The sequence below is a fragment of the Chanodichthys erythropterus genome, chromosome 16, assembly GCF_024489055.1.
Source record: "Chanodichthys erythropterus isolate Z2021 chromosome 16, ASM2448905v1, whole genome shotgun sequence".
Taxonomy (NCBI): Eukaryota; Metazoa; Chordata; class Actinopteri; order Cypriniformes; family Xenocyprididae; genus Chanodichthys; species Chanodichthys erythropterus.
In genome coordinates this window covers 22536328-22559947 of record NC_090236.1, presented here as the reverse complement: position 1 = coordinate 22559947, position 23620 = coordinate 22536328, and the positions used below count along the sequence as shown (strand labels likewise).

The 23620-nt window shown below is 34.3% G+C and overlaps 1 protein-coding gene across 8 annotated transcripts in view; it reads left to right on the top strand.

The window, feature by feature from the left end:
- st3gal3b (ST3 beta-galactoside alpha-2,3-sialyltransferase 3b) overlaps window positions 1-23620 on the top strand; it is a 65501-nt gene that overhangs the window by 1807 nt on the left and 40074 nt on the right. For 4 of the 8 annotated variants that reach the window (XR_010892033.1, XM_067364001.1, XM_067364005.1 and 1 more), the window contains exons 2-6: window positions 3114-3262; window positions 14997-15068; window positions 15456-15503; window positions 18324-18366; window positions 21622-21714. Coding sequence is in view for 7 of the 8 variants with exons in the window: in XM_067364001.1 (XP_067220102.1) it covers window positions 3154-3262; window positions 14997-15068; window positions 15456-15503; window positions 18324-18366; window positions 21622-21714 (365 nt within the window). In the remaining variant the exon portion in view is untranslated. The other 4 variants (XM_067364002.1, XM_067364004.1, XM_067364003.1 and 1 more) reach the window with 4 other exon arrangements.

Genomic DNA, 23620 nt, shown 5'->3' with positions numbered 1-23620 from the left:
GAATTACAATATTTGTCCATGTAAATTTAAATTTTTGGTGGGCAAAAGCATGCTTTTGTATACTAGTGCAATTGATTGGAATAGATTACCTTGGACAGTAAAGAGATTAAAGGACAATGGTTTTAAAAGAGTGGTAAAAAGATGGCTGTTTGGTGAGTTTAATTAGGTTTGTTGTGTGTGTTTAATGTAATTATTATTTGTATTTAGAAGATATTGCCTTCATTTGTACATGTCTCCATCCATTTTAAATAACAACGAGAACCACAATGGAAAAAGACATAAGGCTTTATTGTGTTTTTATCCTCAACAGTTTTTTTAAGTGTATGGGACACTGGAATTCTTTTGTACAGTTTGTAAACTTGTCAAATAAATTAAAATCAAATGACATTTCAACATGTTTAGATGTCATTGTTATCAAACCAAGTGGTATTTAATCTTTTAAAACAGAGCATTAAAAATAGGTTTTAACTTTTCAAAATGAAAATAAAGGTATTGAGACACTTTCTGGTTGTCAAGTGTTGGTGGAACATGTTTATTTACATATTATGAAGAACTTCCCCTGGGAAACCTGTGCGAACTTGAGGAAAAAGATGCTATCACCTTCTATATTATATTTACTTTATTTGTATGTTTTTTGTGGACTTGCATTCATCCTGTGTAATACAGGGGAACATAAACTCTATAGCACTTTATGAAGTTTAAAATTATTGTTGTGCTGCTCATCTTAACTAATTTTAGTGAATTTGACCAATTATCATGACAGACTTTGATCCACCTTAAACTATTCCCTTGATAGGCTATACCATGCAAGCCTGTATGATTTCCAATCATTTCAAAAAGGGATAGTTGGCAGGATGTTCATGCTTCTCTTTTCCATATACAATCTAATTGGATGGTGACCATGAGCAGTCAAGCTTCAAAAATGAACCACAAAAGATATATATATATATATATTTTGTTTATATTTTTTACCAACTCCTCTTTCCTCATACTTTCATGTTTGTATTTTCAATAAATACCTTTTATTTACTGAAAATTTTCCCCCTGCTGTCACATTTGAATGTGCACACAAACATGAATGAGACTTTATAGCTGTTTCTCACACAAAGACAAACAAAACTTATAAGTAGAATGGACTACTTTTATGACACATTTGACAGCTTCTGGTCATCATTCACTTTCATAGACGAAACAAAAGCAGTGTGCAGTCTGTGCACATTCTGATAAACTTCTTGGTGATGAAAGAATGAAGTCATACAGGCTTGTAACGACATATTTATATATTAAGTATTATCAGTGCTTCCCACACATAGACTACTTGGACGGGCCACCCCAGGGATATTAACGGCCGCCCAAGATTATTTGGGGAGACATTTTTTGCTTTTTAATATTTTTATCCTGTTATACTTTTTTTTTTATCCACAGATGTGTTAAAAACAACACAACTTGCGTTATATCTTAACACACCTGTGTGTCTAGTTAAGGACAACACATTTTGTGTTACTTTTAACTCAACCATGTGTTATTTCTGCTCATTTTCTACACACTAATGTGTTATATTTACACAATTTGTGTCGATTATGTACACAAAATGACACAAAACGTGTCATAAAAAAAGAACGCAAAAAATGTGTTATTAATTAACAAATCTTTTTTGAGAGTATAATGAAACCATTCGCGATCGATTAACTAGTGAAAAAATCTCCCCTTGCCCTACGTGTTTCTTACCTGCTGTTTTTTTTTTTTTTTTACTAAACAACATACAGGGGATACAACAGTGACATGGCTCACACAACAGTGCTTCAGACTGTTTCAAAGTGATTCCCAATCAATGAACAGCGCACAATTATGCCAAGCGATTGCTTTTATATAATATGATTTAGAGACGGTTGAAGGAAATCATATCTTTCTCATCTGAAGAATCAGCCCGTAATATTGTAGACATTTCAAAATAAGAGTCCCGGTGTATGTCAGAATTGTTTATAATTTAAAGTCACACTCTTAAGTTTTTTTTTTTTTTTTTTTTTGGGTATCATTGGTATTTTGGTTACACAATAAATTGTATTTATTTTGATATCCATTTAATTTATAGTAAACTGTTGTAGTCTCTGGCTGTGAAAAGCCTAAGAACATTATTTGACACATTCAATAATATTAGTATTTAATTAAATGTAATAGTAGCCTATGTAATTAAAAAGAATTTCAATAAATAAAAATATTGTTAAAAATACGGCCCTTGATTTATGCAGTTGATGAAGTAGTTTTAACTCTTGAATGTGGTAGTTTTGGATGGTGGGTCAGTTTGCTTGCATCTCTTATTTTCTTGATGTTCATTTCTTAAATATTATGGTAACATGAAGTATGTTCTTTTAGACATAAGTATTTCGCTTTTTCCATGTCAGCATACAAATGTTTTTAGTCACTCACTTCTCGTTACATAGTAACTTCTGCTTCTGTTTAGAATGAATACACCATGCTACTTACATAACAATAGTATATACAGTCAAACCAAAAAATATTCAGACATTTTTGACATAATTTTATTAGTGGGTGCAGGACACTATTGTTCATTTATGTTAGTGAGGATAGCACATAAAGTAAACTGTGACATATTATACCCAAAAATCTGTATATTCTTTGGAACCAAAAATTATTCAGACACTTTGACCTGACCATGTTTTGCTTAAGTGTTATCTGACATAATTAAGATAATTTTTTCTGACACAGTTTAACTCTGAGATCTTGTCATATTTTATTATTAAATATTTTAATATTTTTCATATTTTGTATAATATATATATATAAGCACAATATTATTATTTTTTTTTTGTTAAACTTTTTGTTTTACAATGTAAGTTAAAAAAGATTGGTTTGGAACAATGTAAGTGACTTTACTGTCACTTTTAATCATTTTATGCATTGCTGAATAAAAACAAATAAAAAACAAATATGCGTGTGTGTGTGTGTGTGTGTGTGTGTGTGTGTGTAATTTTTTTTCTCTCAGCTGACAAACTGACTTTGCTTGTGTACTTTTAATAATGAGAGTCTGTCTGCTTGAATGCATGCTGTGATCATGTGATTCATTTTCCCTGGCTTTTCTGTCCTGTTCTTAGGTGATGTAAAAACACGGTACCATGTGAATGGTTGAGGAACATGAAGCCTGCACACAAACTACTGTTCGTCCTGTGTCCCATGCTGGTCTTGGGGTTCATCTACTACTCTTCTGGGAAGCTCCATTTGCACGTATGGGGCCAGAAGCCACGTGAGTAGTTCTCAGGCCTCGTATTGCCATCTATCTGTTAATGTGAGTCCGGTTGTGACCTCTCTGTACGTGGGCACTTTTTGCTCAGTCAATATGTATGTTTGCCACAGTTTGTTTGTTAGACCCTCTGTCAGTTGAATTATTAAGCTTAACAGTCTGCTTGTGTGCTTGCCTTACTACTGGTTGTTTAGGTCAGATCACGTCTCAAAGTGATTATTCTCATGTGGGTTCACAGGGTTTGCAGTTGTTTTCAAAGAGCTCACGTTTTGTAATTGTTTGCTCAAAGTAGTGTTTTTATTTTTATTTTAGTTTTATTATAGTTTTATTTTTGATTAACTAAAATTATAAAAAAAAATAATTTGTTTAACTTTTTATAATATTATGTGCTTTTGTCATTATTACTTTTTTAACATAATAAAATGCTTTTGTCATTTTGTTACTTTTTTTTAACATTACTATTTAGCTTTAATTTATTTTAGTTTAGTTTTAGTTTTTATTTATTTTCAGTTAATAATTTTAGTGCCTCCACTTAAAATTATTTCAGTATTTGCCAAGGCAACATTTCTAATATCCATTTAGTTTTTTCAACTAATATTTATATTTTATTTTATTTCAGTTTCAGTTAACACAAATGTTTTTAATAGTCTGTGATAACACTGACTCAAAGTAAATAATTCAGGGTACATTTGACCATAGGGCAAGAATTAAAAAAAAAAATGCTAAATGCAAGATATCCTCATTTTCAATTCCATGGTTTAGAGGTACTTTAGGCATTTGTATGGCTAAATATTTGCTGTTCAAATGTTTGTGCAGGCATTAGCTCATGGACTTTAGTAGCTGGTCTAGGGTTGTCACAGTTCTAAAATTTCAGTAGTCAGTCCCAATACTAGTACAATTTTGCAGTTTCATAATATCAGTTTTGGCACCAAAGCAAAAACTGATGAATTAAGTACATTTAAAAAATATTGTTCCATTATGTCTCTCCTTTTGTCTTTTTCCTATTGAATCATGCATAGTGTACTTAGCAGCATGAAAAACTTAACGTAATCAAGTTGTGAATGGGTAATAAACTAAAAAAGAGAAGAGCCCTCTCTTTACTTTTCTCTAAAGCGCAAGCTCACTGAATTCTGCACTGGCCTGAAAATTTAGCTGCACGATTCTGGATAAATTGAGAATCACTTTTTTTTCTTTTTTTTTTTCTTTTTTTTTTTAAATAGAGATCACAATTCTCCCATGATTCTGAACAGGCAACTAAACAAAATAACATGCAAATGATTAGATTCTGATAAAATGTTAATTGCTGCAGTCTTTTTCAAAGTTTAATTAATTTGAATGAATCATTTAAAAAAAAATCTGTTTGAATGAATGATTCAATGACTCACTCATAAATACTTCACTTGTTTTATTACTGTATGAATCCACATTTTTAAATGAATCTCTTGAATTAATTATTCAGTGACAAATACATTTTTAACAGTTACTTGTCCTGTCTTAGTGGCATAACAAGGTAATCAACGGAGTCGTTATTTGAAGTGCCAAGTAACTTTCAAAAGGTGATTTGCTCTATTTTGATACTGTAGACATCAGTGGTTATGTCCGAACTATCAACTTTTATCCCAGTACTTCTGTGATAATTTGAATATTTGTAGCACAGAAATAATGATACTGTGTGGTTGAAAAGATTTTGTGAAGCGGTTTAATACCTAACTGCTTTCTATGGGTCAGTGGCAACCACAACACAGATCTGAATGTTCCGATGTGATTTTGTCAGAGGTTTAATCGGAGTTGCCAAGGTTTAATTGAGATCGCATTTTTTTAATGATTAATCATCATCAGTTGTAAAATTAATCTCTTATTTACATTGTTTACATTTTGTTGGTTATAATGAAAGGATTCTCGAGCTGTTTAACAAAACAAAACGTTTTCAGCAGTGTTAAGTGGATTCTGACTAACTTACTGACTACCACCTCTGATAGGCCATTGCGTTCACATGCTCAACAGATATGATTGTAATTGTCTACAATGCTCATCACTTGTAAAAACTCGCTGTAAATCAGTGGTTCTCAAACTTTTTTGGTCATGTACCTTTAATTATGCAATTTTTTTTCAATTTTACTGTATCTATAACTGATTGAGCATATGTTTTTTTTTTAAACATAAACATCTTTCACATAGACATTAAACATTGTGAATTAGCTTGAGTAAAGTGAGCAAAGTACAATTAAAAGCAAGTCAATAACTGGGTAAATCAAAACAGCTTCCACAACTTTAACCTCAGATATTTTTACTTTCAACTTTTTTGTATTTTCAAAATACGTTTTTTTTTTTTTTTTTTTTTTTTTAAGCATTAACACTAATATTGGGCAATTTTTTTTTTTTTTTTTTTTTTTTTTATGTTGTTAAATGCTTTTAGATTTGTTTTTTTGCATGTTTTAGATGTTTTAGTTTTTCTAAAGTGAGTAAAAAATATGTAATTGTAAATGTTATAGATGTTGTATTCCAGATAAAGGGGACAAGAGATTTTTTTTAAGCCACTCAAAAATTCAAACGTTTAAAAACAAATGTGTGTAAAATAATAGTCAAACCATTTCACATGATGTTAGGTTTTTAGAATTATTTTAGATTGAGGTTTCCTTTGAATTTATTTTCATGACTGAATAGTCACGTTTGTCATATTCTGAGAATGACCCAGATGTGATTCTATCAAAAAAAAAAAAAACACTATTAAATATTAGTATGATTTTATTTTTAAATGTATATATTATTTATGATTTAATTATTTGAAAAGTTGATTATCATGCACTGAAGCAGAAATCATGCTAGCTGACAGCAACAAAGTTTATTAAGTAAGGCTCTGGTACTTTCCCCAGAACAAGAACAATTTAGCACCACTGATGCCAGGTCATTATATTTCTGTTTCATCTGTTATTTCTGTAGGTGGATCAGAGCAGATATATTATAGTCAGGGATGTGCGAGACTATTCGAGTAGTCAATTAAATGATACTGCACATTTAAGGCTCCGGTATACTTCAAACAAACTTCTTTTTTTTTTGTTCTTTGTTTAGGGGTAAAACGAAGTTCGAAATGCATGACCAGCGATATACTGTAAACGAACATCTGACACCGCCCACACTGCTGAGAGCGATTGTTAGATGAATATGTAAATATGTACTGTGCATTTTCTTCTCATTAACAAAATAAACACAACAAAAATAATAAAACAACAAGCATTTATTATAGAAAGCATAAGAACAGCATCTGATCATAACAGCATGGGAATGTTAGCACGAGCTCTGCAATGTAGCACTCCAGTCACATCACGTCTTCATATAGTACGTTATTCAATAGATTGCTTAAAATCAAGCAGCTTTACAGTATCAAACATGGAAAACAGTGTTACTGCCTCATTTTTTTACAAGCACAACCTCATTTTGTACTATAAAGCAGCTATCTAGTGTGTTCATGTTTTTACCAGCGAGATCTTAAATCAACAAAATCTACAGACGAAATGAGTCAGAGACGCGGTCCACGTGAGTGAAGGCGGAGCCTCAGCGCACACCTCCTGTTAAGTTATAGTCACTGACCAATGGTAGTACGAAGGTGTTTTGGTGCTGGAACGAACTTTTCATGAAAGTTCGCTTTGGCAAGCCATTTCGAACTTCCAAAAAGAACACAAAACGAACTTCGTTTTGGCCTGATTTTGTTCGAAATGACGTCACATCAGTTCTTTCTTCGATTTCGTTGGAAGTATACCGGGGCCTTTAATAACTTGCTTTATATTTTTACAGAGACTACGTTTCAAATACTGTCATGTTAATGTTACATTTTACAATTAATATATTATTTTGAAAAATGTATCTCTGGAGCAGAAAAGGAGAAACCTGGACATGCAAGTGGTTGCTGTGGTATCAAACAACAATACATTAACAGTCTGCTGACTTATGCTGACTAACTTTTATTTAAGGAAATCTGTTTATAATATACTATTGGGTTCGACTTCATTAGACAGCGCATTGATTCAGTTGATTGAATAAATTGCTTATGTTTATAATGGCTAACAGTGCACGGGGGTTAGACTAGTCAACTAGTCGGTTGCAAAATTTAAACGTCATTGAAATTAGTCATTGCACACATTGCTAATTATAGTATGGCATTCCTGTAGCATCTTTAAATAGACTCGCCTTCATTGTTGATAAAAATCGAAATGCTTTAAAATAATCTCTTCTCGCTTCTTTATTCAGGGGACAAATCAGGCATATGAAAAACAAGTCATTATCATTTTCTAGCAGGGTCTTTAAATTAGATCCGTAGTGTCAGCAAAGGGTTTTAGGGTACATTAACACAACAACAATTTACTAAAAATGTAAAAAAAAAAAAATTCCTTTGTGTTTTTCGTGTACAGACGACAACGTTGTAAGAAGTTGATGATCTCACTTTGTAAAGAAACATGCCTATAGACTTTTACAAATTTAGATGATGATGGTATCTTTTCCAGAAACCTGCACTTTGACATCTGAAATCAGGCCCCCAAAACACTGTTGTTGTGTAAATGAACGACCAAAACGCATAAAGTTTTCTGTTTTCAGTTGAAAAGGGTGTTGTGTAAACGGCTCCTTAGATTTAAAGATGAAGTTTTGCACGAGAAAAATATACTTTATGAAATAAGTTTCAGGTGGAGTGAATTCAGTTGTTATCTAGAGGCTCCTTGATTGTTTAGGCTTATCAGATTGACTTAAGTGGAGGACATGTTGTGTGTCTCAAAAAATAATTGTGTGTAAATTATAAAGTGTGTATTGCATGCCAAATGATGCATACAAAATTATTTTGGAAATAACTCTTAGTGATCAGCTCCATTTACTTTTATGCATCTAGAGAGGGCATACTGTACATTTAAATGTTTTGTTAAATCCAGCACAGTTAATACAGTATTAAAGAGTCCACCAAGCAAATGTTTCAGTGTATGTTGAAGTTTTTATTTTATTTTTTTCTAAATGGGATTGTTTTAGCCTTTATTTATAGGACCAGAATCAGGAAAGTTGATTGCCAGTAAGGTGAATGAGATCAAGACATGTAGGACTCGAAGCATGAGTCAACAGCTCTTATGTCACGAGCAGGCATGTGACGGTATTACATTTTCATGTTGTGATAATTGCTGAAGCTTTTATCATGGTATACGGTATTATCACGATATTGAAATAAGTTGCAAAAAAGTGTTATAGTAAACAGGTTAAAGAACTCTTTTTTTTTTCTTATAACAAAAATAACATTTAAATACAATAACGCAGTACACGCACACAAAACAATTTAGTAAAATGTTTCAAACAGATTTAAATTGCAAAAGAATTAATGATTTTCAATCATTATAAGACATGTTGTTGTCCAGATTAAAATAAAAAATGTTTGTTTAGAAATAAATGGCCTATTAAGTATTTGGTGCTGTGATGAACATTTTGAATACAAAAAAACTGAATGGCTGTTTGAAGCATTTTAAAAACTGGTCAGTAGCACAGCTGCTTTGTTTATTGGGTTTCCGGGGTAACCGCTGCATTTCTTCTGCTCCATCAGCACCCTATGCTGTCAGAGAGTGAACGTGTACTTTCATTAAGTGCGTCTCCTTCACTTGTTCCACCATGTGCTTCTCGTGCATGTTGTGCTTGTTTACATGAGTGCGTGTGTCCCTTTGATGCTGCATACAGTGGTGATGTGCATTTTATACGGTTGATGGGGAAAAATGTATTCCTTAAATGCATTATAAAAATTTGAATAATTTGTAATACATAATTATTCACAGTATTTTGAAGTGCCCACGATAACAATATTCAGTGCATATTCATTATTGTGATATATCGTATTACCGAATATCAGCACATGTCTAGTCACGAGTGCTTTACAGTACTAAGACATCATGGTTTTGATGCAAGCACTTATTGTTATAGTACATGTTTTCTGACAACACTGAAATAGCCTAGGTTTTGGACATATAAAGTAATAAAAATTAAATAAAAAAAAAACCCTTAAAGTAACTACAAATGAGCATGTAAAGCAAATATCTTTAAAAAAAACTCCCCGCCCCATACAATGTTCTCCCCCTTACCTGTTTGCATCCCTGGTTTTTCATTGGATGAATCCAAATAAGGTACATTTATTTGCGCTTCCACTTGGCTGCAACCTTTTTTCAGTCACTAGAGGGAGGGAGAGCACCACACTACAGGGTCAGATTTACAGAGGCTGCTGGTGGGTGATGATGGGTCTCACTTCTCTAAGAAAGTAAGGTCTTTACTTGCTTTGAGAAGTGAGACCCATGCTTGCATGGAGTTAGATCTGCTTGCATGGAGTCAGATGGCAGGTTCTATTGGATAATAGACATTAGTGGATATTATTTATGCCTGTGGTTTCCAGTACATGACAGAGCCAAAACCAAAGTCCAAAGAACCTTTGTTTAGTCATGAAAGATAGGATTGATTTAAGGGAAGTTTGTGAAGTCAATTTGGAGTCCTGTATTAAAAAATATATATATTTTGCTGATGTTGGCTCTGTTTTTCACTCAATGGAATTTATATATTTTTTTTATATATATACTATTGTGCTGAAGCGTAGCGCTTGTGCTTAGGCTGTGTGCACTCAATGAGTAATAACTACTACATTAATGTCAGTACTGACACCAGTCTTTTCTTATTTGTTCATTATACCAACCATATAATTATTCGCTGCTAGACCACTTGTTAAAAATATAAGATTAGTGAAGATCAAAGTGAGAATTTCCAATACTTTTCACTATTTCTGCAAAATGGGCAGCAATGAATATTTATGTTAGAATCAATAAATATTTTTTTGAAGTAATTATTTTACATTTGAGTAGTTGTTTACATTATATAGCCCTGAAAACCTATTATGTTTTTTCTGTCATTTGTTTTGTGTGGATATTTTTATGTTTCGTTCATTTTATCATGGTGAATAAGCGGAGGATAATGGCTGCTTCACAAATGATTTGAAAGGTCCATGCAACTGCCACTAGGGGGCAAAATGCGACAATCAAATGTTGAATTTTGGAGATAGTGGAAAGGCAGCTTCAGTCCACACACACACACCGCTGTAGCAGGATGTTTATCATGTACAACACTAACACTAAAGTACTTTAGCATGCTGTTGGAAAACGGGTCGGTCCTGGTGCAGACAAGTCAGAACGGTCCCCGTGTTTCTGATCTGCAAAAGGGCCCGAAATGTGTAAATAGTGTAAATATGATTGATGTTCTACTTGATAAGACAGAAGAAAGTGTTTTCATCCCATGTGGAAAAGAGTCTGTGGTACAGACTGATGATGAAGCAAATAACTATTTGGTTGCTGCAATTATTTTGAAGTTTTATTGATTAATGGTTTCTTATTGGCTCTTAGAAACGCAGCTGAGGAAATGGATTTGGCAGGTTTCTTCATTCATTCCACTCCTTATGTACAGTCTCCGAGATTATTTAGTGTTCAGCAGGCAAGTTATTCTCAGTTTGTTCAATTCATGTTTGCCTTCGCTGACTTCGGTATCTTGAACCTCTGTGGAAAAACTTAGATTAATTATAAACGGCACATTTCGACAGCTGCGCCCAGTTTATTTTGGAAAAATTTTGTGAACCTGGGATGGGTTTTTTTGAACCTAACCCCTGTTATGAAAGGCACTTCAGGACACATTGTAAAGACAAATCACAATAAATGGCTCTGAAACGGGTACGAGGGAAGGAAACACAACCCTATTTTGATGATAAAAGACAAAGAGAGGGCAAGAACAATTTTTTTACTTTTTTTTTTTTTTATAGAAATGCTCTTTATAAATCATGTTACTGAGCTTTAGTGGATCTGCAGAGAGGAATGAGAGAACCCACCCAAATCCAGGTTCATAGTAGGGATGGGCATTTTTGGCAGTTTTTCATTTTGATCATCAATAGGTTTCAAAAACGAGTAATCGAGTACTCGGGGGTGGGGCGGGGGCGGGGCAGGGCATGGACGTCATGGAGATAATGAAAAATCTGAAGACTGTTAGGAAAATGAATGTTAAAAATAAAAATATAACATAAAAACCTGTCTATGAAAACATGAACACGTGATTAGATTATGATTATGATGAGGTGAAGAATGACTTTATGCCAATAAACTGAAGCCTGTTCAATGACACATCCTGTGATATTAATCATATAACTTTGATACATAATATAGACGTAACATTACAACTGGTATCTGCACAAAAGCATGCAAATGCCAGTGAACTTTAAGTTGCGCGCTATAGAAAGAGTAAGAGAGAGAGAGAGAGAGAGAGAGAGAGAGAGAGAGCTCCTGCCGTGATGCGCTTTCATGACAGCACAATGAAACATGGGCAAGGACAGAATTTACTATAGATTTCTATAAAGTTCTCAATATAATGCCATGTTTGTGGCAGATTTGTGCTATATTTTCATTTCAATTTCATTTTATGAAGTGATTCCTTAAATCGCCTGTGCGTTTTCAAAGCCATACAAATTATATGAATTATGCCATTGAACATATATGACAAAAAAAGCACTGCTGCATTATTATAACATCATGCAGCACATTCAGCATGTTAATAAATATTGATATCCCAACGCATGCTGTATTAGATTAATCAGATGTAGCTATTACAACTTTCATCTGCAAAAGGTTTGCGAATGCAAACGAGAGCTTGACTGAAAGTGTAACTCCGATTTGGCTTTAAAACCACAGCCAACGAAAGCACAACAAATTCACAATCTATTAGCAGGGTCCTGATTGGTTGTGGTTGTACCTTTGTACCTATAGAGGGGTCCGGGGGCGTACATTTTAAAGATAAATTCATTAGTCTGGTGCACTTTGAGAGTTCAAAATGAAAGGATCAGCTCTAACATCACCTAAATCCGCTGTTAAAAATAAATCATCCATCCGCCAACTTCCCAAACCTACGATATTCTCTGATTTAGATATCTGCACCTGATCATCACATATAGTTATTCAATAATAATTCTCAGTGGTAAGCACGGTGATATAATAACATATGACACGTAAGTAGGCTGCTTTTAAATAAATATCTAAAATAAAAGTTCTTCTTTGGCAAAATTACATTTCCTTAATATAAAATAATATAAAAATATGTTGTCGTTCAAAACTAAAGTAAAAGAGTGACGCACATTCCTTGCATTTTACCAAATTATAGTTCTGTGTCTTTTTATTAAAATCAACACATTAATGATTTATCTCTCATCCACCCGCGACCCACCCTCAATTACTTGGAATGTTTTTTTGTATTTCTTGACCGGCCCAACCCGTGGATTATCTGACGCGGATATAATCGCAATCCGCGCATCACTTTCGTGTGCTCTCGCAGAATGTCCTGAGTGGCTCCGTTCGAGGCCAGCAAGTTGTAGGGCCGGAGTGAAAGTGATCTTTTCGGCACAGAACCCCATTTTCTGTGGTGGGGATGAGCGGAACGGTTTGAGAATGGACACATGCCGTGGTAAAGTGGTATCTGAGCATGTGACTGCTGAGTTTTGTCAACACTCGACAGATGGAGGCGGCACGATATTTGACGGAGGCGGCCACCTCGTAATTCTCTATGCAGGAAAAACCCTGTATTAGACTACAATAGTGTAACTATTGTAATTTTTTTAATTTATTCTAATATTTCAGCAGTTTTGCAGTATGAAAATCACTGATTATTGCTTAATTAATTATGAATGGACTTTAAAGGATATTTTCAGCACAAGATAAAAGCTTGGCGCTGCACAGCTTGCATTTAACTGTGTTTTCATCTTGTCAAAGTGAAGCCAGGCATCACTACGTGACTTCAAGTCCATTCTCTCTTATCACGTCTTTTGACGCATGCTGTGGAAAGCTAAACAATCAGAGCTCAGGGCGCCACCCAAAGTGCTGCTATAACCAATCAGGAGAAGAAGAAAAAACATTTCGATAATGATCAATGGTCGCTGTCACGGTCGAGTACTCTATCGCTGTTGCACATCCCTAGTTCATAGCTGAGCTATTACACTGTTTGCACACCGGACACGAGCCTCATGATGCATCCAGACAAAAAAGAACCCATAATAATCAATGAAGATGCCTGCTTTGAAAGTTCAGTTGGTTAAAGTAACTGATTTTTTTTTTTCTTTTGATGAGCTGCAGAGCTGCACTATATTTTCTTGTTCATGTCAAATAAAATTGTTTCAATTATAAATATTAAGTTTTTACTTAAAGGCACAGTATGTAAGTTTCGCTGCTAGAGGTCGAGAAAACAATCTTAGGTCTTATTCAAAACGATAACAAAGGCGTAGCTTGATAACGCTGTGAATTAGCGTGGAATCATGAGAGTTGTCATCTTCACCTCCACAGCCAATGGAAAGCAATTCGATGGGACTCAAAGCAGAAATCATGTTCATGAATTAGCTAATGTATTAAAGTTTTATTAATGTTGTGGTATGAAGCGGGGTGGGGCCAAGAGCCGTGGGAGCAGAATGAGGCCCGTGGAATGAATACTAATCATTTAAAATTCACATTATTTTCTTCTTCTAATTAAGTAGCCGCAAGTGCTGCATTACTACTCATCACTTTATTTGACAAATTAAAATTGTGGGGTAACACAGTGCTATTTTACGTGATGTATTGCAAAAATCTTACATATATTGTGCCTTTTAATTAAAATTAAATATCTTCTTACCATTATTTCAAACTGAGCTTGTGAATAATTATTTATTTATTTATTTTTATTTTTTTTCTCTCTGGCTTTCTAATTTAAATCATCTTTGTTTTGAGCTATATATGCAGTAATAGCAGTAATAAATGGTGTTATATATGCTAATCTAATAAAACTTTTTAAAAAGTCTGTTTTTATAGGCTCACAAATGGATTTCTGTTAAAACAATAACGTAGGAATGTTTTAATTTTACTGTTGCATCAAACTTACAGCTGACTGGTCCATGTTAGAGAATATTGTGAGTTGGGGTGGGCGATATATTTAGGTAGACATGATTAACCGGTAGAAATTTGTCGACCAGTAGAGATTTTGGACTTTCGTCTCTATCGCGGTTATGCTCATGTGACATTGCCGTGCTGCTCCTTCACAAAGGCTTATCATTTGCATGTGTTTTGCACAGTGAAGACTAGCCTATGGAGTGTTTTTTGTACATTTAATTACTTTATACAATTTATGTAGTATTTATTCTTATTTAGTTCTCTAAGTTTTTCAGGTACGTCTATTTCATTTTTGTCTTTGTCCTATTGTAGTTTTTTTTTTTTTTGTCCCATTGTAATTTTTTGCTTAGGATTTTTTTGTTTATTATTGAAAATGGTGATGAGAATTATGAAATTTCAATGGTATTAAAATTGTGATGTAAAAAAACGTATTTAAAGCAAAAATAAATATATTGTGATCTATATCGTTATCGTGAAATAAAATGACTCCTATAGAGATATACGATTTTGATCATATCGCCTACCCCTAAATGTGAGATGACATGCTGCTTTGACGCAGTGGAGACGTAGTGTTAAAAGTTATAATACAATCAATGTAGTAATTGTCAAAAGCTGGTTTTGTCCATTTTGAAAGAAGATCTGTGGCATCAAACCTGAAAACTTTCTGATGGCACTGTTTGCTATTGTGTGTTTTGGTTTCCACATGTGCATAAAGTTTACCCTCATTATCATATTCTGTTTGACTGTGCACATATTTAGCAGGTCTGCTAATGTTTAACTCTTTTGTTTCACAGACAAAGATGTGGCGGCCATAATAAAAGTCAGTAAGGTCACTAAAAATACTGTCAAATCCCCTGTGACCAAAGGTAGAAACTCTCCACCGCTCGTTCTGTTGTGGCAATTTTTGGGGACTGGTGAAATAATCAATGGGCTCGCTGGTGGGCACTAACATTCTTAACATCCATCTGGGTTTGTTTGTTTGTTTTTGTTTTTTTGTTTTCTTTTTTCATTCATTTCTTTAATAATAAATTGCACAGGCAGCTAATGGTATCAGCTGGAAATTACGGTGATGGGCATCCTGAAAATTTCAACCTCATGAAATGTAATTTCTGGAACTAATGCAACTTTCTAGTTCATACTGTTTGAAATAGGTTGGCGATTGAGGGTTTGGCCTGAGGGTCATTCAGCATGACCTCCAGAAGATTGTGTCAAGGACAGAATCACCGGGCCTAATTGATGGTCTTGTGTTTCAGAGCCGGTGGTGGAGGGTCCTGTCTCCGTGGGACGAATAGTAGGCTCAGGTACAGCCTTACTGCAAAGAGTGCACTCTGGTCAACATGAGAACCCCAGCAGTTATTATGGGAGGCCTAGTAGTCCAGAGATGATGTCCTCCACTACATTACACACAAAAGACCCTTTCACACCAAATGCAATATGGGAACAAGCAAAAAATGAACCAACAAAAATAGTGAATTCGCCAGTACAGCAGGTGGTGCTGAATGACAGCAAAGCTCACACAAGCCAGGACAGATAACTGAAAGGTGTCCCGATTTGTGCCTGACAAGTCCCATAAGGGTTATTCATCAGTTACTCACTCTCATGTCGTTCAAAACCCGTAAGACTTTTGTTCATCTTCAAAAAACAAATTAAGACATTTTAAATGAAATCTGTGAGATTTCTGTCCCTCCATTGACAGTCCATGCAACTTTGATGCTTCAAATAGTTCATAAAGAGATCGTAAAATTAGTCCATATGAAGCAAGTAGTTTAATCCAAATTTTTCTGAAGAGACACAATCGCTTTATGGGCCTGTTTACACCTGGTCACTTCATGTTTTTTCTCTGATCGGATAGCTATCCGATCGTGAAAAGACCAGGTCTAAATGCCCTCCGAAATGCATTTGAGACGGTTATAAATCCAATTGCTCAAACCACTTCAGGAGGTGGTCTGGGACACATTCCAGTCAAAATTGAACAGGTCTAAATGCATCTGGTTGTTGAAACCACATATGTAAATTTAACTCCTCCAAAAAATACTAAAAGATAAACATGTGAGAGCGTGTTATAGGCTAAATAGCCAGATATGACAGCGCTACTGCATGAAATCTGCATATAGCGCAGGAATTGAAGATCGGATCTATATCCGTTTTGCGGAGACACGTTTATGTGGCCAAGTGTAAATGCAATCGTTTTTATAAATCCGATAGCTATCCGATCAGAGAAAACGCATGAAGTGACCAGGTGTAAGCAGGCCCTATATGATGAACAGATTTCAATCCCTGCTATAAATAGCTACTTAAGAATCTTTCTAATTTATCCCCCACACACTCACCCATCTCATTTAAAAATGTTACTGCTGAACTTTTAAGAAATCTTGTTTCTCTGACCACCAGGGCCATAACCACCATAAAGTGAATTTCAGTTAATTTCAGTAGTATTTTGCTTTTGTGCAAAATCTTTTTTTTTCATAACAGAGTTGAACTTCAACTTAAGGAGACAGGTGTAAGTGTGAACACTAAAAAGTCTCCAAGAGAAACTTATAAATACCTATAAAAATGACCAAATTTTTAAATATGACATCACAGATTATTTTAATGATATTATTTTTAAGAGGAAATTGTGGTGGCAGAGACAGGGTTGAACAGACAGTGAAGTCTCAGAAAGTACATAAAGCATTTTAGAAAAATTACATAATATTTTAATTAAGTAAATCCATTAAAAAGTAAACCAAGTTCAATTTATAAATAATGTAACCAACTTCAGTATCTTGTTAATTATAGGAGTTATTTTATAGTCATGGAGATACTTGAAGAGTTCAGATGCAAAAGCCTATAAACGCCAACTTCGTCAAAAATGAGATGATGATATTGACATTGAGTGAATGTCACATGCCACCAACATTCAGTACACTGTGAATGAAAAACACATCTTAGACTTCATACTTTAGAATGATGTCTTTATGGCTATGGCAGAATGTGTTAGTTATAATATAAATGGGTTTCACCCTTCAAAGACTTGCATTAAAAATCACAGCGATTTGATTTGTAGGCTGTCAGTGTCACACTGTTAAACCAGCCTAAACCTACCAATCCTCAGAGACACTTAAATTGTCAGTTTTTGGTGTTTTTTTTTCTTTTCTTTTTTCTGCAACCTAGTTTACATCCCTGTGAAATTGTAATCAAAGACTTGGGCCACCATCTGAAAGGGATCAGGTCTGACCCCAGCGGTTATCTAAGAGTTTGCTTGCTGTGATTCCACAGTTAAGACACCCTTGGAGGGTCTGTCTGCGAATTGCCAACTTTGAATAATAGCATCTGTTAAACACTCCTTTTGTTTTCAGCAGTGGTCACTTTCTAACCAGTTCCTCCTCTCCATTCTGCAGCATCTGTCTGGAGAGCATCAGTGGAGTTCTCAAACTCTCCTTTCCATGCCTTAGTGCCATATGATTAGCAATGCCGTCCACGCTGATGCCTTATTCACGCTGTGAATGCCACAAGTTTTGCTAATGAGAATGTAGTAGCTGAATTAATGTTTTGATCCACATTTACCTGTTCATCAGTCGTTTTACTGCAGCATATTATTTTATTTGTTTTGTCTTTTGTTAAATGTTTATTGTGTCTAGCTGCACTGCTCTGGCTATCACGTTAAGCATGCTTAAATTCAAACATGTTACTTTATTTATTAAAAAAAAAAAAAATGAAGTAGGCATTCTTAAGTATGCATAGAAGTTTTGGTTTACTGCTTTTTCATTTCCCCCCTGCTCACACTTCTTGTTTTTCCCTCTTCTTTTTTTAAGGCTTAACATCATCTTTACCTCATAGACACACCTATGGTCTAATGAAGCCCGCATAGGTGGAGAACTGCTTTTTAACAATTTCCCAGCTGAAATGTGGAATGTTTTGGCTGGGCTAATCTAATATTGCTGCTGCCTTCCACATGCACTAAAATCCTTTAGATGATGACCTAACCTTATGGATGTTAACGTATTATTAACATGTTTAGTGGTACAAAATGCACCAGTGATGCATTTTGACATGATGATGGCATAGCAAGTAAGAATTTACTTTTGTGTTTTTGTTTGGCTTGTGATGTTCTGAGTTAATTTCCATTTTTCTCTTCACAGTGTTTGATAAGCAAGGATTCTTGCTGAATCTGGAAACAAAGCTGTAAGTATTCTGTGTGATACAATTCTTTCCTTAGGACTGGTTCACACAGAACGCGTTTTTGCTTTGAAAAAACACAAGGTCTGGAGACATGTTTTTTTTTTTTTTTTTTTAAGTTGAACTGATTTTAACCTGAGTGTTGCTTTTTTAGAATGCTGTGTCATGCGGAGACTCAGTGGAATGGAAAAACGTGTTTTGTGTGAACGGCCTCTTATACGTTTCACCAATAGAGAGAAAATTTACATAATGAAAATGTTATTACAGTGATCAAGAGCAAAGTGCCTTTTTTTATTTTATCTGCATTATTCAATTTATTTTTATTTTTTATTATTAAAATCGTGATTTTTAGATTACATAAAGAATTTGTATTATAGATATTAGATGGTAACACTGGTCACCATTTCTTTTTCACCACATTATCTTTCGACTTTCACTTGTGCAGTTCAGTTGTCCTTTACAAATGTTATTGTATTTCCAGAATATATTGCTTATGCTCACCAAGGCTGTATTTATTGGAGAAAAAAAAAAGTAAAAAACAGTAATATTGCGAAATATAAATACATTTTAAACTGATCAGTGTACATTTCTTTTTCAGGATTCTTTGATGAATAGAAACTTTAAAAGAACAGCATATTTGCCAACTTACATTTTAAAATATATTTCAAACACAAAAAAAATATTTTAAATTGTAATAATATTTCTCAATATTACTGTTTTGATAGATAAATAGATAGATAGATAGATAGATAGATAGATAGATAGATAGATAGATAGATAGATAGATAGATCGATAGATCGATAGATCGATAGATAGATAGATAGATAGATAGATAGATAGATCGATCGATAGATAGATAATATGAAGTCTAAGAGATCAATTTGCATCTTTGCTGAATTTCTTTAAAAAAAAAAAACTTTTCAATGATAGTGTATAATATATCAGGTGGTTGTAACAATACAAATAGAGTGAAATATAAATAAAAATAATATCGAGGGGGCTAAAAAGTCTTAAAAGCAATAAAGGCTTTTGACCTCATTCAGTGCCATCAGTGTCTTTGAGCAATCTATTCCAGCAACCTTGTGTGACGTGTTGTGATGTATTATAGGTCTGTGTGTGGTAGGTATATGTTTACATTTCATCTTTGAAGCAGCCATACTCTCAGACTCTCACCTCGCCCTAATTTCTGTGTTGAGCATCAGAGAAGGCATGTCTGTCCACACCATTCACACGTACAATAAGCAAAGCCTTCGACAGGTTTAGATTTCATTGACGCTGTGAGCAAAAACTGTCTGTGTGGTGCACTTCATCATTCAGCTGGCCTCAATCCACCATCCACTCTGCTTCTTAAAGACTCAGAGCTGTCACGACAACAAAATACGACACTGTCCCATTGGGCCAACCACTTTATCAAAGTGAAGGTTTCAGCAAATAAGTGTCTTGTGGCTTTTATGTTAACTGTTGAAAAGGCACTTAGTGTAGGACATTGTGATTTGATGTGAAAACCTGGGGTTGCAGCATTTTATCAACGATGTAAATTCAGAGAACATGGTTTTGTTTTTTAATGTGTTACTGTCACTTTAGTCTAATAGTGATTTTTAATCCAGTATTGAGATTAATACAGTTAATACTTTAGATGCCATTTAACAAGGTGGTCCAGCTAGCATGTGTCCATTGTCACCCACCTCCAGTCTCTGATAGTCCTGATTTCTCTCTCACACACAAACCCATTGGCCTCTCAGACCTGACCTGTGTCCTCTTCACCTGTTTATTTGAACTTCTCTCATTGTGAGCTGCAGGTTATTAATCACACTGCTCAGTTTAGGTGGTAGGAGCATGTCTACTTCCCCCATCCATTTAGATGATTTCTCAATATTTCATTATTGTTACAACCACTTGATATATTATACCTATATGTCCAAAACTTTGGGGTCGGTAAGATATATATAAAAAAAAAAAATGTTTGTTTTAGAAAGAAATCTTGTGCTCATATAGGCTAAATTTTCTATGTTAATATATTTTAAAATGTAATTTATTCCTGTGATAAGCTGAATTTTCAGCATCATTACTCCCAGTCTTCAATATCACATGATCCTTCAGAAATCCTTCTAATATGCTGATTTGCTGCTCAAGAAACATTGTGCTGCTAATATTTCCAGGGATATTTTTTTATTATTATTGAACAAAGTTCAAAAGAACAGCATTTATTTTGAAATATAATTTTTTGTAACAATGTAAAAGTCATCATATTTAATCAATTTAATGCATTCTTGCTGAATAAAAGTATTAATTTCTTTCTCTTTTTTTTAAGTCTTACTGACCCCATCAATTTTGAATGATGGTGTAAATATATCTATAAATAACAGAATACTGTAGGTGTTTTAAAAAGGGTCCTGATTGTTCCAGTTCTGTGCAAGTTTTTAACTTTTTTGTGTTATAGTGACTAAATATTTTTGACTCTTGTATAACCCTACCCTCATAATTAAAACTTTTAAATGAAAAAAAATATATATATATTATAGTAAGGCTCCTACAATGGAGGCAAAAACATTAAAATACAGTTTTTAAAAGTATAACCACAAGATTCTAAGCATTACGGATTTTAACAACAGACACGAGTTACATGGCATAACTGTCTGTAAAGCATTGTTTGCATTGAGAAAACTTCTGTCACGCATAACCAGATGTTTATTCATCTAGAAAAGTAGACAGTTTTATAGTTAGAAAAATAAACTGGCTTTATGGAATAATTAGCGTAATTACTTCACATTTCAGCTTTTAAACAACCCGGAACGCTGGCCCTGTTAAGTTCCATTGTGAGTGTGTAACCGGGTTTTTGCCTTTTTCCTATAAAAACAAAACAAAACTGAGGGGCAAGTCAAAATTGTTTTCTGTGGTAACATCATGCCACAAATGCTTTCTTTAGATCGCTAGCTGTTTTGAGCTTGGAACATTCTTTCAGAACAAAAGTATGCAATAAACACACTCACTGTTTGTGTAGCCAGCAAAATGTGTTGCATTCCTAATGTTTGATTATTTCATTTATTTAACACATCAGCGATAAATGAAGTTTCACAAAGTAATCCATCACATCCTGATCTAGATGTCATTTATCATGTGCCAGGCTAGATAAAAACAATATACCTCAAATTTACCATTACCCCGTAGCATAGTTATGCTGCGTGATATTCCTGTCAGGTTTAACATTTACAATCCAAAATTAATGCCTGCTCTTTCTCCTCCCCTCTAACTGTCTACAGGCCTCCAGAGTTGGTGTACAAGTATGGAAACCTCAGTGAAGGATCCTGCAGACCTGGTTATGCAGCTGCCAAAATGACTGCTATCTATCCAAAGTATGAACAATATAGCTATACATTTTTTTGAATTAACATAATACTTCGGGTTCAACAATAAGAATGGCTCACAGTCTTTTTTGTAACGTATTGAACATGTTGTTGCACAATCTGCTATTTTAAATTAGTGATGCACTGATATTTCGACCACTAGAAAAAAAATTTCCGTTTCGCCTGAAATTATTTAATTGTGCCAGTGTCTTTCTCCTGCACACAACGTGTATAAGCTATAAATATGCTCTCTATAACATATACGTTATATTTAACATATTAATGATTATTTAAAGTGCATGCAGTGTTTTAATATAGCTGTTTGTGAATGTAATAGGTCTGCAAAGTTTTAAAGATGGACGACAAATAGTTGTCTCCTAAATGAACGAAGTGACAAGTCGTCAGCAATTCCAGTTTAACTGCCTGTTACATACATATCAGTGCTTCCCACACATAGACTTTACTTGGGCGGGCCACCCACGTATAATAACGGCCGCCCAAGTATGTTTGGAGACACATTTTTGCTTTTATTCTTTTTATCCTCTTATACTTTTATATCTGCGCAAGATAATGAAACCATCCACGATTGATAAACTAGTCGTTTCATACCTGCTCATTATGTGTGCGTCAGAACTGTTTACTCCTGCTGACATTCCCATGTGCGCTGCATTTTGCAAAGTCACAAGGCGGCGCTGTTGCGCGTTCTACAAGCTCGCGCAACAGCGCTTCAGTCTGCTTCAAAGTGATTCTCAATCAATGAAAAGCGCAGATTTATGCTAAGCGATTGCTAATGAACTCAAGTTGATGAATTATTACAAAGTCTACTTCATGGCCTTCATATAAAATGTTTTATACAATTCTAAGAATCTGAAGGATCAGCCTGCAATAGTACAGACATTTCAAAATAAGAGTACCTGTGTATGTCGCACTTGTTTATAATTAAAATCACACGCTAAGATTATTCTTTTTCTTTTGGGCATTATTGGTATTTTGGTTACACAATAAATTTTATTTAATTTGATTTCCATTTAATTCATAGTAAATTATTGTAGTCTCCCCCACAGGAAAAAAAAAGACTAAGAACATTATTTGACATATATATTATTCATTTTATAAATTTTACTAGTAAAATATGTGTCCCATTCACTGAGAGAGACACTATATGACAACAAGGAGAACATAGGAAAAGGTGAACCATTTAAATCACACATTATTTGTTTGTCACATGTAGTAGACCATTTTTGTGCCGTGGGTCGCCCGGCTACCACCGCAAGTATATTTCAAACCTGTGGGAAGCACTGCATATGTAACACTGTAACAAATTTGGTCTTCATTGACTGCCCACAAACATCTATTTTGACCCTGTACAAAACACTGTACCTGTAGTTGAGACTTGGAAGCGTTTGGTTCGTGTTGTCGACATGTTGAGAAGACACTGTTTTCAGCGCTGTGAGTCCACTTGCAGAGGATGAGGACTTGGGCTGGAATTGATATGGAAAAAACTGACAGCATCATTACTGTTTGTATCACTGTGTATACAAGTGCTGTCGAAGACTCCAGAGCTGAAATTCAGATATGGTAATAGGCGTTTTGTTTCCAACACAGCGGTAGAAAAATCACAAAGGACTGGGCCATCAGAGCGGAGTAGGCTCATGGAAAGGAGGGGTTTAGAGAGACTGAATATTCGAACAAACTGTTTTCAGAGAGTTTGAGAAAAGAGATGATGTGAAATTTATTTTATGAGAAAAGTAAAGTGATTTTTGACTTTGGATGCTTGTAAACTTGTTGTAGGAGATCTCCAAAACAAAACTAGGAACCTTTCAAATAAATTAATTTAAAATTTATATATATATATATATATATATATATATATATATATATATATATATATATATATATATATATATATATATAT